Source organism: Chiloscyllium plagiosum, unplaced genomic scaffold (genome assembly GCF_037043375.1).
Source record: "Chiloscyllium plagiosum isolate Xiang-an unplaced genomic scaffold, Cpla_swu_hap1 HiC_scaffold_36, whole genome shotgun sequence".
Lineage (NCBI taxonomy): Eukaryota > Metazoa > Chordata > Chondrichthyes > Orectolobiformes > Hemiscylliidae > Chiloscyllium > Chiloscyllium plagiosum.
In genome coordinates, this window is record NW_028270174.1 from 10,137,722 (window position 1) to 10,155,862 (window position 18,141).

The 18,141-nt window shown below is 39.3% G+C and overlaps 1 protein-coding gene across 9 annotated transcripts in view; it reads right to left on the reverse strand.

Moving 5' to 3' along the window:
* The window catches only part of ccser1 (coiled-coil serine-rich protein 1), a 1,301,473-nt gene that overhangs the window by 184,440 nt on the left and 1,098,892 nt on the right, over positions 1-18,141 (reverse strand). For 2 of the 9 annotated variants that reach the window (XM_087979953.1, XM_087979952.1), the window contains exon 10: positions 10,555-10,600. The exons of the other annotated variants lie outside the window; for them this stretch is intronic. In XM_087979953.1, the coding sequence (XP_087836079.1) occupies positions 10,592-10,600 (9 nt within the window). In that variant the 3' untranslated portion in view covers positions 10,555-10,591. The remainder of the gene's footprint in view (positions 1-10,554; positions 10,601-18,141) is intronic. 9 annotated transcript variants of the gene reach the window in all.

The following is an 18,141-nucleotide window of genomic DNA, read 5'->3' on the forward strand; positions in this document are numbered from 1 at the left end:
GACATGTAATCTACAAAGATTACTAACCCATTAATGTCAAGCTGCTGTGTGACCAAAAATATTCTCTTGACAAATGCCTGTAATCCTGACAGTAGCCAAGACATATTCATCCTGCACCAGTTTGGGCATAGCTGCTGTCTTTGATTCACTGGAGAAAAACAGAAGCTAGCTTTAGGATGATAGAGGTCACTATACCAAACCATTATTGACAATTCATCAAGAATGAGTGCCATACAGCTCCTTGGAAAATCATGACTCAAATGATCAATGTCATGAATAATGGTTTCAGCACTCAGATCAAAAAGAAGAAATCCCCCAGTATTCACCAGTGTATCCAAATTTGTGGTGGTCTACTGAATTCTCAGCAACTTTGCTTTCATGACGGTGCAACCCTTGCCATTGAGCTTTTGGAAGCTACCTCATGAAGAAAGATTAAGAAGAGTATTCAAGGAAGCATCTGGGATCACTTTACTCTGGACAAGTTGCCCACAAGTGATTACTTAAACTCTGGTTCCTCTGCTACTTTGTTGCCACATTCCTCTATAACTTCTCAACCTTCAATCTATTTGCTTTGTCCTTTTAAAAAACCATCTATGTCAAGAAACACAGAGCTTTAGCTTATGAAATAAAAACCACTAAAAGAATTTCAATAATTTTATCCAACGATATTTCTCCTCATGCAGAAAAAACTGTACTTTCCAAACCCTTGTGCCTTCTTCTTTCCCAATTTCCTTTGTGCCTCTCTTACACGTCTTCACAAGACAAACAAAATTTGTTCAGAAAAGTATTAAGTCATTTACACTTTGAGTCTTATGATTGAGTCAGTCATTGTGTAATGAAGATGGAAGAAAACCTTATAGCCAGTGACTGCTCAGCAAGATCAAAACGTGAGTGTGACCATTTTCATTTCCAAGCTGACAATCTAACAAAAATAGAAAGTGCTGGAGAAACTCAGTATCTGTGGAGACCGAAACAGTGTTAATGTTTTCAGACCAGTGACTCTTCACAACTGGAACTAGGTCTGAAGAAGTTTTCACTGTACTCAAATTTTGTTTCAGATTTTCAGCATCCGCAGTTCTTTGTTTTATGAAAGTCTAGCAACGTTGTCAAGACATACATGAGAGGTAATGGTAACAACTGAATACACCCATTCAATCAATCAATAATATTTAAGGCATAAGCAATTCTGGTCTCCTTGCTATTGAAAAAAACTTGAAAGGGTTCAGAAATGATTTACAAGGATCTTTCTAGGATTGGAGAGTTCGAGTGACAGGAGAGGCTGAATAGACTGGAACTATTTTCTCTGGACCGTCGGATGCTGAGGGGTGACCTTATAGAGGTTTATAAAATCATGAGGGACGTGGATAGGACGTGAATTGACAAAGTCTTTTCTCCTGGGTGGGGAGTCCATAACAGCAGGCATAGGTCTGAGGAGAGAGGGGAAAGATTTAAAAGGACCTAAGGAGCAACCTTTTCACATAGAGGGCGAGCTGCCAGAGAATGTGTGGTGGCTGATACAATTGCAACATTTAAATGGCATTTGGACGGTATATGAAAAGGAAGGGTTTAGAGAGTTATGGGCCAAGTGCTGGCAAATGGGACTAGAATAATTGAGGATATCTGGTTGGCATGGACAAGTTGGTCTGAAGAGTCAGCGGTTCCACGCTATACATCTCTGTATTTCTATATTTCTGATATTTTGCACTGCAATAATTTGCTACTGTGAAATGCAGCTTGCTAGGATTTTTATTAATTAATTTCCTGAACTGAGATTCTATAGTTTATATGCTTCTTTTGTTCAATTAATCCGAACTTGAATTCTTGTTTACATCATATGCAGTATGAGATGGTTGACAGGTATTACTATAATTGAATGCTTTGTCAACATGAACTTAGGGTCACCAATGACCAGAAAATTAACGGAACCTGCCCCATATATACTGTTGTTACAAGAAAAAAGCCATAACTTGTGTGCTCTGAGGCAAGTAATTCACTTCTGAGTTCCTAAAAGTCTTTGCACCAACTATAAGGCACATTTTATGAGTGTGATAAAATACTCTCTACTTGTCAGGATGAATACAGTTGAAACAGGATTTAAAGTTGAACACCATCAAAATGCAGCCTGCTTAATCAGCATCATATCTACCACCTGGAACAACTCCTCCCTCTACCATGAGTGCACATTGGCAGCACTGTGCACCATATATCAGATGCACCACAAGTACATTGCCAGTGCTCCTTCGATAACACTGTACAAACACATAAGCTCAGCTAACTAGAAGGACAAGGGCATAGGAATAGCACCACTTCCAAGTCTCACACTATTCTATTTGGAACTGAACCACTCTTCCTTCACTGTCAGTAGGTCAGATGTCTGCAACTCCTTACCAAATCGCACTGCAGAATACTGACACTACATGGAGTGGTCTCAGAAAGCATATCCTGAACTCATCATATTTTAGCCTTTCATTCCACATTCGTTTTTGTTTCCTTTTTAGTTTCATCAGATTTGCCATGAAGCAAACAAATGAGCAGAATTAAACCAGTCAGCCCCTCAAGCTGTCTCTGCCATTAAAAAGGATCATGACTGATCAGTTCACATTTTAAATTCCATGTACCCATTCAAACCCTTCTTTCCGCATGAGGAAATGTCCTTTCCACATCCACCATATCATGACTATTCAGTATCTTACACACTTTAATTAAATCACCCTTCCCTGGTTATTTTTTAAGGCAATCTAAATCCCTTGGTTTGCATTTTTCTAACATTCCATCGTGATCAATAGACTGAGCCAGATATAAAGACATATGGCAATGAAAAAAGTCCTTTCAGTTCTTCAGAGATCTAGTAATTCTTTTTGTAATGGGCCTTTACATACTTGTATAAAGACCTATAAAAGGAGCAATTACTTAATATTCTGGGAAATGATCATTAACGTAATTTAATAGCCAAATCAGAATAGACTTTTTGATGAAAGTCAGTGTGTGTTCTGCAATGGAAAACTAAACCTATGTAAGAATGGTTCAATAGAAATGCTATTTAGACTACAGTATGATTAATCTTTTAATTATACCAAATGCAATATTATATCCATTAAATGCTTCTCAGAGTTAATAGAGATTGTGTTATAATTGAAAACAGACAGGTAGAAAAATGGATGCTTGGCAAGATAAAAGGCAAGGAGTATTGAAGATCTGCATTTATATAGGGCTTTACAGGCAATGAAGCAACTTATGAAGTACTGTTGTCATGTAGGAAATGTGGCAGTAAATGACTAGATAATTTGTTTTTCTTTCAGTGATGTCTGTTTAAGGATAAATATTGGCCATGATACAGTGAATGTTTTCTCAACACTTAAATGTCAACCTGAAGAGGCAACCAGGGCCTTGGTTTAATGTTTAATCTTAGCGATGCTGCCTCTGACTGTGCAGTACAGCCCTGTATAGAGCTGGACTGTCAGCCAAGATCTTGTGCTGAAGTCTCTGTGAAGTTATTTTGTATTGAAAAATGTGTATGTTGGAAGTCTGGTTGTTCATGAAAATGAACATATAAATTAGGAATAGCAACAGCTCTTAAGTCACCAAGAGCCTGCTCTACTCTTGAATGGGACAACAAAGGTGTAGTGAAAAGATCATCGAATTAGTACTCCAAAGCAACAGGCTAATGCTCTCGGGACATGCACTTGAAACCCATCACAACAGAAAATGAAATTGGAAATCAATAAAAATACTGGAATAAGAATGCAAGCTTAATGACAACAATGTAACCACTGTTAAAAGTTGCAGACATAAATATGACTCACTCGTAACATTTGGGGAACGTAATCTGCTTTCTCATCTGGCTTGCAGATGACTCCTGACCCACTTGATTCAGTGATTCCCACATTCCATGAAAATTATAAAAAAAAGGAAAGACCATCAACACTTTCCCACTGAATTTTCATATCTTGCTTTTATTCATTCATGGGACATAGGCATCTACAGCTGGGCCAACATTCATTATCCATCTATAGGTGCCCTTGAAAAGGTGGTGGTGAGCTGCCTTCTTGAACCACTGTAGTATATGAATTGCTTACTCATTTTTTTCAAACTCCTTTCTAAATAAGACAAATATTCTATTTGTCTTCCAATAAATACCAGCATATTTATATCATGTTCTCAGTTTCCTGTACAGGACCATCAAATCCCTCTTAATACTAGCATTTACAAATTATGTTTTTCATTTCTTCCTGTAATGATGGATAATTTCATACTTTCCCACATAACAGACCATCTGCCATGTTTTTTTTCCAAATCATCCAACTGATCATTCAACTGAACAAACTTCTTAATCTCATCAGCAAACTTTGATACATTGTACTCAGTTCCCTGAATCATTGATATGATTGTAAAGTTCTGATCCTCGTGGCAGTTCATTAGCTATACCCTGCCAACATGAAAATGACCCATCTATTCCATCTTTTTCTCAGTCAATACTCTTTATCCGCGAGTTTTGAGAAGACTTGTAGCTCAGGTTGAGGTTCTGGATGTAGGTTTGCTCGCTGAACTGGAAGGTTCATTTTCAGACGTTTTGTCACCATACTAGGTAACATCTTCAGATAGCCTTCGGACGAAGCTCCAGACGAGGGCTCACTGAAGATGGTACTTAGTATGGTGACGAAATGTCTGAAAATGAACCTTCTAGCTCAGTAAGCAAACCTACATCAGATACTCTTTATCCATACTGGTGTACTACACTCAATCCCAGGAGATTTAATTTTGTATTGCAAGCTCCTGTGTGACCTGTTATTGACCCGTTACTGAGTGCCTACTGGAAACTCAATGACACTGTATTCACTGGCTCCACTTATCTACCCTACGAGTTACTGCATCCAAATCTCTATTACATTTGTCAAACTTTTCTCTTTTTACAAAACTGTGTTGACTTTGCTAAATTATTGATTTTCCAATTGCCCAATTATCAGGTTCTTAACAATAGATTCCAGTATTTGCCCTACTCCTAACTGGCAAATAGCTTCCTGTTTACTATTTATTCTTGCATGAACAATGGCATGAAATTTGTACAGTAATGGTTCTAGAATTTAGGAAATTCTGGACAATCAAAACAAATTAATATCTCTTTTAAAATGACATGGGACATTAGTCTAACAAATATGTTAAGTCTCAAGAATTTCTTCAGTCCTTTTTAACACTAATATTAATTACAAACATTTGAATCCAGACACATTACTTTCTGGTCAATTTCACTGTAATTGATGCAGGAAGGCTATTTCAACTCGATCTTCCAAACTTGTGGCATCTTACTCCTAGAAGGACAAAGGCACCTGATGCATGAAAACGTGACCACCTGCAAGCTACATACCATTCTGACTTAGAATTAGGTCGCTATTCTTTTAGTGTCACTGAATCAAAGTCCAGGAATTCCTTTGCTTTGAGCAGTGTGTGTGACCCTACTACATAAACTGCAGTAGTTCAAGTAGAAAGGAGCTCACCACAGCCTTCTGAAAAACAATTAGAAATGGGCAACAAATGCTGGTCAATTCTGCTATGCCCAGATCCGTGGAATTGGTTTTAAAAATTCCAATCCTGCTTTGTTATCATGAAGAAGGCTATGTAAAACTAGTATTTTCCTTTACAGTTGTTCCTTCAGCCAGAAAAAAATAAATACACTCACCTTCAATAAATAGTAGATATATTGTAAAGATATTCTTAACAGGAGTACCTGGTGACTCTAAACTGTGAAGCATTCATGACAAAGAAACTTGGCCATCTGTTAGATTCACACACAGCATCAATCCAAGACACTGGGAATGCAGCCACTTTGCCTACCACATCTCCCTTAACTTGAATCAAAATTTCAGGTAATGGAATCCCAAACTTGACAACCACATTCATTAAAATCTTTGTTTGTGAAATATGGCAGTGACAACTGAATGGCTCATGTTCATCTTCACATTTAAACAAAATTCTTATAACCTTTAAGAAGGATTTACATGTGCACTTGTGATGTCAAAGCATGCAAGGCTATGGGCCAAGTGTCAGAAAATAGGATTAAAGCAGCTAAGTGGCTAGGTCTGACCAATGTAGACATGATGGCCTGAAGGGTCTTTTCCTGAGCAGTAGGCCTGTATGACTCGATGGCACTCACGCTTGAAACATTTGTTATGAATCATGAGAATGGGTTTCCACAGAGGATGCCCAAGACCATCAATGATATCAGCAGAAAGTTTAATGGAAATCTTGAAAATAAATAGTGCAAGTGCCACTTAAGCTATTTTCCAAGAGGAGTGTGTGGCTCTTCAATAGAAGAACTCCAAGCTCAACTTTAATCCAAGGACTGCTTCCATTTTCTATCCACTATTCAAAACTGGCATTCAGCCGACCTTTTTAATTACTTCTGAAGTTATTTTATAATGATAAAATGACTATGTAGAGAGAATAATTCAATTTTCTGAAGAACAAATATTTGTTCTCATAGAATGTGATTACTCTGGAGCATTAGATAAATGCAGCTCTTGAGTGCTGCTTTAACAGAAGTGCTTTGTATGATATGTAGAAAACTGAAGATGGTAACAAAAATTGTAAATGTATTGACAATCAATATGTCTTAAAAGATGCATGAAATATAAAACTTTCCACAAACATAGCGGTAAACTATGCTCTTAAATAAAACATCCAGATTGTTGTGCCTTGACGTTATACCCCTCAATCACCAGGGCCAAAACAGCTTACTACCTAGCATAGCCTGCTAACAAATTCACATGACTTAGCCACTGGTTGTCACCCAGAGAGAAGGCTGTGAAGGTCTTATCTATAAACTCGTTGTGAGCCATCAGCAATGCTTCAAATGTTATCACTGTAAACCTTTCATATCCTCAGAGATTGATGCAGACATTTCAGACATCATTTCAAAGGATATTTGTCCAAAATATTTCAACTGTTTCATTCGCTCACTAGAATTAAAACAGTACAGTTATTTGTTGAATATTTTTGCAAGTAGAATCTTTACTTCCATGATTATGCATAAGTTGGTCTAAACACTTGATTTTGATTTTGTTTAATAAAGTATGGTATGACTGTTATGGGAGTGCATTCTCATGAATATCATTTTCCATCTTTTAGGCTCAAATTGTTCACACTTGCATAGAGAATAATTATTGCTTTCAAAAATTGTTGACGCAGCTTTAAATATTTTGTATTTACTTGACATAATCCAGACTAGCAACATATTTTTGTCAAGGCAACTGAGGAATAAACATAAGGAAAGTTTCTATTCCAGTCTCCACTGTGTTGAGATAGTTGATATATAAAAGAATTGCTTCTTAACCAAAAAAGAGTTGGTGCCATCTTCTCTTTATCATGGCTATCAAAAGACTTCTGTAGATGGTTGTGTGTTTAGCTGTAAAGACTGCGACCAATTTGACATCACGAATTAATCAATGGTGATGCAATGCTCTGCACTCATGTTTCAGTTTCATTGAGTTTCACAGATTGACCTTTAACAACAACCATCTTCTTTCATGTCAGGCATGACTCCAACCAGTAGATAGTTTTCTCCGATTGTCATTGACTCCAATTTTGCTAAGGCTACTTAATGTCACAGGCAGTCACGTGATTGCCTGTCAAGGGCAGACAATCTCACCTTATCTCTAGAACTCAGCACTTTTAATCCATGTTTGGAAGAAGGTTGCAATAATGTCAGGAAATGAGGGACTTTGAGGAAAGTTGAACTGAATGTCAGCCGTTTTCCAAAAAGAGTCTGTGATTCTTCAGTGGAAGAACTCCAAGCTCAACTTTAACATGATGCCATGAGACTTCAAGGGGTTTGGAGTCAATGTTGAAAGCTGCTAGGTCAACTCTGTCATGACTGTATACACTAAGCTGCACCTCTGATGGCTCTGTCCCCCATCACCCTCTATGTGCACCTTTTACTACCGAGTTACAATTCATATGTTGGCAGAAGATGTTTAGGATCCCTGCAATTCCGTATTCATATTCTCTTTTTTTCTAGTGTTATTTGTTTCTCCACTTCAATTCTCAGACTAATGTAGTTAACATGGTTCTTACTGTAGAATCATGTTAACAATGTACTCAATGCAGTCAGAGGGAGGTGTCATGCAACACGGTCATATTAATACATAAATAAGATAATCTACATCAGCAGTGATGTAAGACCACATAACTACAACAACAACTGGGAGATAGCACTATTTAAAAGCCTCATGTCAATCTTATCTTCTAGATAACGAGGTGGCAATGTCCTGTAAAAGGCAATGCTTTCAATAGTCTAGCCTCCTGTAATCTTGATCAATCTAAATCCAAAACACAACCAGGTGACAACCACAGATAGTGAAAATAAAATCATTTGAGGAATTCATCTGACATTCATCATGCATACTTGTTTTTGTTTCACTTTAACCTCAGTCTCCCTCACCATCCAACAATTACTTCTTTCAGCTGGCTTTTTTTAACTCAGGTTGTAAGGTATCTAGCCTGTACCCAAAAGTCCCCAGTATCACCAGTCCATTGGTCTTCCACATTTATGTGATTTCTCTGCAGTTTTGTTTCTCTATTTATGTCTCCATATAGTGAAAGAAAGAAGTAGCATGATTTTGATTCTCAACTCTAAGAAATGGAACCTGTTCTTTCTCCCGCAAGGACACCTCTTATTTCCAACAGAGCAATATCCTGTCTGATCAACACTGTCTTCATACTTCCCTTTTGTCCTTCTTTATCTTATCTAAGTACTTTTATTTTTGTATAATAAGTACTGAGTCCTCCTGATGGGTAGAGTTGATGTTAAAATAGTTGAAAATCAAAAGTTATCATATTTAAAGAAGAAATACATTGATAGGGCCTCAATGTTTTCATTTTCCTTTGACTGTTTATACTGATTTACACCAATTTTATGTTTGTGCATATACTAATTCGACTGCATGTGAGTGAACTGGCTGTATGAATGGCTGCATTTTCATCATCTGTAACATAGTGGAATGTTCGAGGAAAATTATAAATCAAAAATGACACACAGCCACGTAGGGCTGATCATTAAAAGCTTTGTGACAGAGCTAGATTTTAAGAAGTTTCTTGAATAGTTGTTTGGTAGTTGTTTTTACATTGATCAGAATAATTCACAAGAATACCAAGACAAAAGGGAAAAGAAGCTTGGCATTGAATTGTCAGTTACCTTCCAACTGGTGCATTCGCTGTAGTAATGCTTCTCCTTATCATAGCCCAGTTATGAACCAAACAGCATCTTATATGGTATAAATGTTGGTTTTTCCTTACATTTCAACAAAATTGAAATAGGTCAATTTAGGAAAATAACAAGAATGATTGAGAAGATGGGGGAGAGGATTTCAAAGCTTCGGCCTAGGCAGCTAAAAAAATAGAAAACGTAGTGAAGCAACTCAAATCAGGGATGCTCTAAATTAGTGAAATAGAATAGTGCAATTATCACAGGGTCACCTGGGTGTACAGAACTTGTGCACTCCTGAAAAATGAGAAACGCTGAAGTTCATCTTGCACTGATCAAGACAGAGACAAAAATGTCAGAGTTTAAGGACAGAATGTCTTTAACAATTTTGAATGTACCAATAATTACCTTAACATCCAATTTAGTACAATTAGTCCGGGTTTATACTGTGGCTGCTTACACTTGTTCAAAGCTATACAAATTCTTGTGCTCTGCAAGAATAAACATAAATCTACCCATTGTGCCGCTTTGATAATTAAACAAAACATGCAGGCAATAGTGCCCTTCACATCACAATGACTCGACCAGAGTCAACCTGTCAACCAATGAGCACTCCTGTCTCATGCAATCTAAATTGTTGCTCCTTTGGAAATTTGACATTCTGTCATTTGTCCTGATGAATTCAGGATGAAAAGCTTTGATAGCTTTTCTCTTTATTCAGAAATACCACACAGCATTGTGAGGCTATAAGAAATTACAGGTAGTAGGAAGAGCATAGATCAGTTGATTGTAAACATGGATGAACATTACTCGGTGTAAGTTAAATATCGCCCCACAATGTTTTGGATTAGCTCAGGTTTATGGAAAGAGAACATGTAAGATGGGCAAGCAGTGCTCTGGAATAGCAAGTCTGAAGATTATTTGGTTGGACCAAAGAATGAAATTCCATTCTACTAACCTTTGGGAAACGCCCTGAATAAAATATAATTGGCTGTGCAAACAATGTCAATGCACAGCGGTCTGAGACAGGACACAGTAATAATATATGGAAAAAGCAAAAACAAAACAATTCTATTCCATTTAAGGGGACTACATTAAGTACATGAGGCAGAAAGGAATGATGTATTTTTACGGTCGGGGAAATAATTTGGCAAGAAGCACAGGTGAGCTAAAAAAAACAGCATAAACTTGTAAAATTTTGGGTAAGACATGGAGAACAATATAAACTCACTAGAAAGTACAGAAATCAGTGAACAACTTTGCAAGAGAGAAATCAATGTTGCATCCAAAATCATTCAATAAATAATATGGCCCACTGACAAAAGGTTTATAGATTGCACTTTTATTCTATAGCATACCTGGAGACCTGGGACTTCATTCAGGCTGTTGAAATGATTACCCTAGCTGCATCAACGAATGCAGAATGAGATGAAATGGGTGGGGAAAAAAAACAAAAGGAACAAAAGAAAAGCAAAATGAGACACACAAAACATGGTAAAAAAAACACAAAAACTACAACTATATGATTAGTGAAACAAAAACAAATGTAATCTTTGTTTATGTCAAATGGAAAATGCGTTAGGTACTCAGCATGGCAGAAAGAATATTTTAGCGAATTTAAATGCAATCACAGAAGGCAGTTTTACCCAAGAAAATACAGCAGCATAACAACATGTCACATTCACACTACTGAATTTTTCAGATTCCTCTGAACTGGGAGTGTGCACCTTCAAAAGTGTAACCTAGTGAAATGACTGGGAACTATATGCTACATCAATGATCTGGATGCTATTCGAGACCATAATATCAAGGCTTTCACACAAAGGTTCCTTTAGCTTGTTGCAAATCTCCAATTCAATTCAACTGAGGAAATATGACACACCTTGCATTAGCTAGTTGATTTATTAACTGAATTAGCTTTAGAAATAGTATATTCAGAATTCATCCAGACGGAATTCTTTCAGTTCAGGCCACCCTGACCAAGCAGAATTGAGAGTAAGGAAGACGACTGTGTTTGCTTTTATTTGCATCAGTAATGTGGACACACTCTTTCCTCTGAACAACTCCAAACACGTGTACATTGGCTCATATCCAAACTCAAGCCTATGGAATCACGCTGTTCTGTTACACACTGCAGTCTGAACAAACTAGCTGGAGAACATTATGCAACACTTCACACTCACTGATCTACATTTGCTCCTGGTCTTGAAAGTACATTGATTTTAATGTTCTTACCCTTCAAAGATTAAATAGGTTGCAACTCTACTCATTGGAATTTAGAAGAAAGGGATTTTAAATTTGATTTATTGCAGTCACATGTAACAAAATACAGTGAAAAGCTTTGTTCTGCGAACAGGACATCAGATCATAGCAAACAGGGATATACAAATCATAGTGTGCTTAAACAGAGCAAGGCACACAAGGTTATGGCTGCACAGGAGATGCGCAAAGCAAGATCTTCATTATTTGAAGTCAGGCCTATTCAGCAATTGAATATCAGCGGAAGAGAAACTGTTCTTGAACCTGTTGGTGCATGTTCGAGCTTTTGTACCTTCTGACTGACAGAAGAGAACATTACTGGGGTGGGAGGGGTTTATGATGTTGGCAGCCTTTCCACGGCAATGAGAAGTATAAGTGGAGTCCATGCATGGGAGGTTGGCTTTCGTGATGGTCTGGGCTGTGCATACAACTTTTTGTAGTTTCTTACAGTCCTGGGACAAGCAGGTGTCATACCAGGTTGTTATGCACCCAGATAGAACGCATCTGTAAAAGTTGGTGAGGGTCCTTATGGACATGCTGAATTTCCTAAGCTGCCTGAGGAAGAAGAGGCGCTGTTGTGCCTCATAGATTTTCACATCTACATGAGAGGTGATATCATTTAAACATACAGAATTTTACAGGGATTTGACAGTGTAAATACTGAGTGGATGTTTCCCCTCATGGGAGAGTCTAGGATGAGAAGGCATAATCTCAAAATTAAGGTGCATCATTTTAAGATTGAGATGAGGATGAGTTTCTTCTCTTAGAGAATAATGAATCTTGAAACTTCCCACCACAGAGAGCTGTAGGAGCAGAGTCCTTGTATTATTTACGACTGAGACAGATAGATTCTTGATCAGTTCAGGAAATCAAGGAATATACATAAAGGGCAGGAAAGTGGATGTGAGGAATGTCAGATCAGCTATGGTGTATCAGGCTTGAGTGGCTAAACAGTCTAATTCTATTCCTGTTTTCTATTGGATTATAGTCTCATTTCTGTGGTTTCCCCTCTTCTCGATCATGTAACATGTACCAGCTCTACAACACTCTAAGATCTTGATTTTACTTTCATGCATCACCAATTTTATTGCTCCACCACCATTGAAACGCTGAAATTCTTTCCTTAAACCGGTCAGATTTCTCTCCCTCTCTCACATCATTTAAAACACTCTTAAAACCTACCTCACTGATAAAGCTTTGCTTACCATTTGAGAAGTCTTCTTACGTAGTTCACTGCTAAATGTTAGAACATAGAACAGTACAGCACAGAACAGGCCCTTCAGCCCACGATGTTGTGCTGATCATTGATCCTCATGTGAGGTAAACCTAATGTACGAACTCTCAAATTTCTGTGACCATATGCATGTCCAGCAGTCTCTTAAATATCCCCAATGACCTTGCTTCCACAATTGCTGCTGGTAACGCATTCCATGCTCTCACAACTCTCTGCGTAAAGAACCCGCCTCTGACATCCCCTCTATACTTTCCACCAAACAGCTTAAAACTTTGACCCCTCGTGTTTACAATTTCTGCCCTGGGAAAAGGTTTCTGGCTATCAACTCTATCTATGCCTCTCATTATCTTGTACACCTCAATTAGGTCCCCTCTCTTCCTTCTTTTTTCCAATGAAAAAAGTCCAAGCTCAATCAACCTCTCTTCATAAGATAAGCCCTCCATTCCAGGCAGCATCCTGATAAACCTCCTCTGAACCCTCTCCAAAGCATCCACATCTTTCCTATAATAGGGAGACCAGAACTGAACACAGTATTCCAAGTGCGGTCTAACCAAAGTTTTATAGAGCTGCAACAAGATCTCGCGGCTCTTAAACTCAATCCCCCTGTTAATGAAAGCCAAAACACCATATGCTTTCTTAACAACCGTGTCCACCTGGGTGGCAATTTTAAGGGATCTATGTACCTGCACACCAAGATCCCGCTGTTCCTCCACACTGCCAAGAATCCTGTTTTTAATCCTGTACTCAACTTTCAAGTTCGACCTTCCAAAATTCATCACTTTGCATTTATCCAGGTTGAACTCCAACTGCCACCTCTCAGCCCATCTCTGCATCCTGTCAATGTCACGCTGCAACCTACAACAGTCCTCTATACTGTCAACGACACTTCCAACCTTTGTGTCGTCTGCAAACTTGCTAACCCATCCTTCAATCTCCTCATCCAAGTCATTAATAAAAATTACAAAGAGTAGAGGCCCAAGAACAGAGCCCTGTGGAACACCACTCATCACTGACTTCCAGGCAGAATATTTCCCTTCCACTACGACTTGCTGTCTTCTGTCGACCAGCCAATTCTGTATCCAGACAGCTAAATTTCCCAGTATCCCATTCCTCCTGACCTTCTGAACGAGCCTACCATGGGGAACCTTATCAAATTCCTTTCTGAAGTCCATATACACAACATCCACCACTCGACCATCATCAACTTGTCTAGTAACAAGTGATAATCACCCCGTAAAACATCTCAGGATGGTTTATTATACTACAGGTGTGATATGAATGTAGATTGTTATTATTGCAGTTGTTGTTTGATAGTACAGAAGTTGAATATTGCTGATAAAAAGACAGTTTGCTTAAGGTTTCATCTTGCACTTGGCAGGACAGTTGCAAGCATAAAGTCTAAAAGAGAGCAACATCTTATATTATAGTGCCTGTTGGTTGGTAAATGTAATTGACCAGTAGACGTCTTAATGTAAATATTGCCGAAGCCATCTAATCACTGTAAGCTTGATGTTGAAACAGGTTTCTTCATGGGATATGTAGGATAATGGCAACAGATCATTTCTCACTGTATACTGTGCAACACCAGAAAGGACCCAAGGCCACTACTTTCAGTCTGCCTCAGCTTAAGGTTATCTCAAAAATCTGAAGAACAAGTTAAGCTAGCGTTCCATGCTGCTACTGTGCAGTTTCACCTTGAATGGTGTTCATTAGCTTCCATCCAGCCAGAAAAGAAAGGCATTCTATTTATCACACAAAAAGTCACATGACATATATATTGAATGGTAGAAATGATTCCAAAATGGGACAGTATTTACTTCATAATCCCGAGTGCTAAAATTCACACTGACAACCAGTTTAAGATTGTCAGTTGGACTCTCTGTGTGGCATATTTGCGCATACCTGTTGCTACATATATCAAACCACAGGGCCCTGTTCTTTGAAAAGAACATACTATCTACAACGTGCTTCTTACATCTAACAAAATATTTAACAGGCATTCCCTGGTTTATTTCTCAGGGCAATGCCTTGACAAATCAGAGTCAACATACCTGGTTTGCATTTAAGCTAGAAGTCTAAATGGAAGTTGCCATAAACTCAGATTGCTATCTTATTAGTGATGGGTGGTGAGTTTAATCTGGGATTTCACATCTCAGGCAAGAAGTATTTGAGAGAGTGGGACCTTCATGCAGGGCAGGATATAGAATTGAACATATGCTGTTAGCAATTACTCTGCATTACAAAGGAGCCATCCAGCCAACTGAGCCGACTGACTCCTGACTTGACAATTTTGAAGAGTCGTCATTGGACTTGAAATGTTAACTCTGCCTCCCTTCCACTGATGCTTCCAAACCTGCTGAACTCTGCCGGCAATTTCTGTTATTGTTTCAGATCTTCAGCATCCACAGTTCTTTGTTTTATTTTAGCTAACCGTCAGTCATCATTTAGAGTCATAGAGATGTACAGCATGGAAACAGAACCTTCAGTCCACCTCGTCCATGCCGACCAGATATCCAACCCAATCTAGTCTCACCTGCCAGCACCCGGCCCATATCCCTCCAAACCCTTCCTATTCATATACCCATCCAAATGCCTCTTAAATGTTGCAATTGTACCAGCATCCACCACTTCCTCTGACAGCTCATTCCATACACGTACCACCCTCTGTGTGAAGAAGTTGCCACTTAGGTCTCTTTTATATCTTTCCCCTCTCAACCTAAACCTATGCCCTCTAGTTCTGGACTCCCTGACCGCAGGGAAAAGACTTTGTCTATTTACCCTATCCCCCTCATAGTTTTGTAAACCTCTATAAGGTCACCCCTCAGCCCCCGACACTCCAGAGAAAACAGCCCCAGCTTGTTCAGCCTCTTCCCACAGCTCAAATCCTCCAACCCTGGCAACATCCTTGTAAATCTTTTCTGAACCCTTTCAAGTTTCACAGCATCTTTCTGATAGGAAGGAGACCAGAATTGCATGCAATATTCTAACAGTGGCCTAACCAATGTCCTGTTCAGTCGCAACATGACCTCCCAACTCCTGTACTCAATACTCTGACTAAAAAAAGAAAGCATACGAAACGCCTTCTACCTGCAACTCCACTTTCAAGGAGCTATGAATCTGCACTCCAAGGTCTTGTTGTTCAGTAACACTCACTAGGACCTTACCAATAAATGCATATGTCCTGCTAAGATTTGCTTTCCCAAAATGCAGCACCTCGCATATATCTGAATTAAACTCCATCTGCCACTTCTCTGCCCATTGGCCCATCTGGTCAAGATCCTGTTGCAATCTTAGGTAACCCTCTTCGCTGTCCACTACACCTCCAATTTTGGTGTTATCTGCAAACTTACTAACTGTACCTCTTATGCTCACATCAAAATCATTTATGTAAATGACAAAAGGTAGAGGACCCAGCGCCAATCCTTGTAGCACTCCACTGGTCATTGGCCTCCAGTCTGAAAAACAACTCTCCACCACCACCCTCTGTCTTCTACCTTTGAGCCAGTTCTGTATCCAAATGGCTCGTTCTCCCTGTATTCCGTGAGATCTAACCTTGCTAATGTCTCCCATAGGGAGCCTTGTCGAATGCCTTACTGAAGTCCATATAGATCACATCTACCGCTCTGTCCTCATCAATCCTCTTTGTTACTCTTCAAAAAACTCAATCGAGTTTGTGAGACATGATTTCCCATGCACAAAACCATTTTGGCTATCCCTAATCAGTCCTTGCCTTTCCAAATACATGTACATCCTGTCCCTCAGGATTCCCTCCACAAACTTGCCCACCACCGACATCAGGCTCTCTGGTCTATAGTTCCCTGGCTTGTCCTTACCACCTTTTTAAACAGTGGCACCACGCTAGCCAACCTCCAGTCTTCCAGCACCTCACCTGTGACTATTGATGATACAAATATCCCAGCAAGAGGCCCTACAATCACTTCTCCAGCTTCTCACATAGTTCTAGAGTACACCTGATCAGGTCCTGGGGATTTATCTACCTTTACCCGTTTGAAGACATCCAGCATTTCCTCCTCTGTAATCTGGACATTTTGCAAGATGTCACCATCTATTTCCTACAGTCTATATCTTCCATACCCTTTTCCACAGTAAATACTCATTTATTATCTTCCCATTTTCTGCGTTTGACTGGCGCAGTTTCATGATAATGCCTTTATCAATCACAGTCCACTTGCCAATTAATCAGCCCACTCTCCTCATACAGCAAAAAATATTGTTCCTCATTACATTGGGTAATTCATGTAAATGTCTTGATGATGATGAAAAGCTCTGATAAAATGCATCATTCCAAATGTTGATAATTATTTGCAACATTTTAGAAATTATGGGCTACATTTTCTCAGCCTTTGCCTTAGGGCCAGGAAGATGGCACAGATGTCTCCTACAAGACTTTCTCAAGGCCACAGGAAAATTGGATTTGTTGCGTTGCACTTTAGAGGTCACTCGAATTAGGGTCTGTTTTTACCAACTAGCCAGCTGATTTCATTTTAACCCTTCAAGGGCATCTTCATGTTGAGGCACCTTTTCTAACTGCCTCAGCAGCAATCACCTCCCCCATTAGCACTATTAAGACCCTAAAGTCATCTGATTAGGCAGCACTCACACTTCTAGTACTATGAGAAAGTGAGGACTGCAGGTGCTGGAAATCAAGAGTCAAAAAGTGTGCTGCTGGAAAAGCACAGGAGGTCAGGTAGCATCCGAGGAGCAGGTGAGTCGATCATTCGGGCATAAGCCCTTCATCACATTTGTGCCTAAAAGGATGGTGATCTCAGAGGTGGTCAATTAGTAAGTCACCATCCAGAATATATGCTGGTCTTACTGATCATGCACGCAGGCTCAGAAACCATTATTTGGTCTTCATGCTGGGAACCAGTAGCCCATGGAAAAATGCTGCTCCTTTTGTATGTTGCCTCTTCCATTATCCACTCTTATATTAGTAACTCCACAGACAAACACACTTTGTGATCATTATTATTGGTTATTAGATTAGATGATTACTTAACAGTGGGAAACAGGCCCTTCGGCCCAACCGACCCGCCGAAGCGCAACACACCCAGACCCATTCCCCTACATTTACTCCTTCGTCTAACACTACGGGCAAGTTAGCATGGCCAATACACATAACCTGCACATTTTTGGACTGTGGGAGGAAACCGGAGCACCCGGAGGAAACCCACGCAGTCAGTCACCTGAGGCGGGAATTGAACCAGGGTCTCTGGCGCTGTGAGGCAGCAGTGCTAACCACTGTGCCACCGTGCCACCCATGGCTTTCATCTTGTCTGACTTGCAAAACATAACACCACACTGCATTATAATATTCTCCAGTCATTAACTGTGGGATCCCCTGCAAAATCCTTACACATCCTTACCAGAATTCCAAGCTTGAACTCTTTCAGAGTACCAAGCTTATCACAAAAACCTTGGTTTGGCAGTT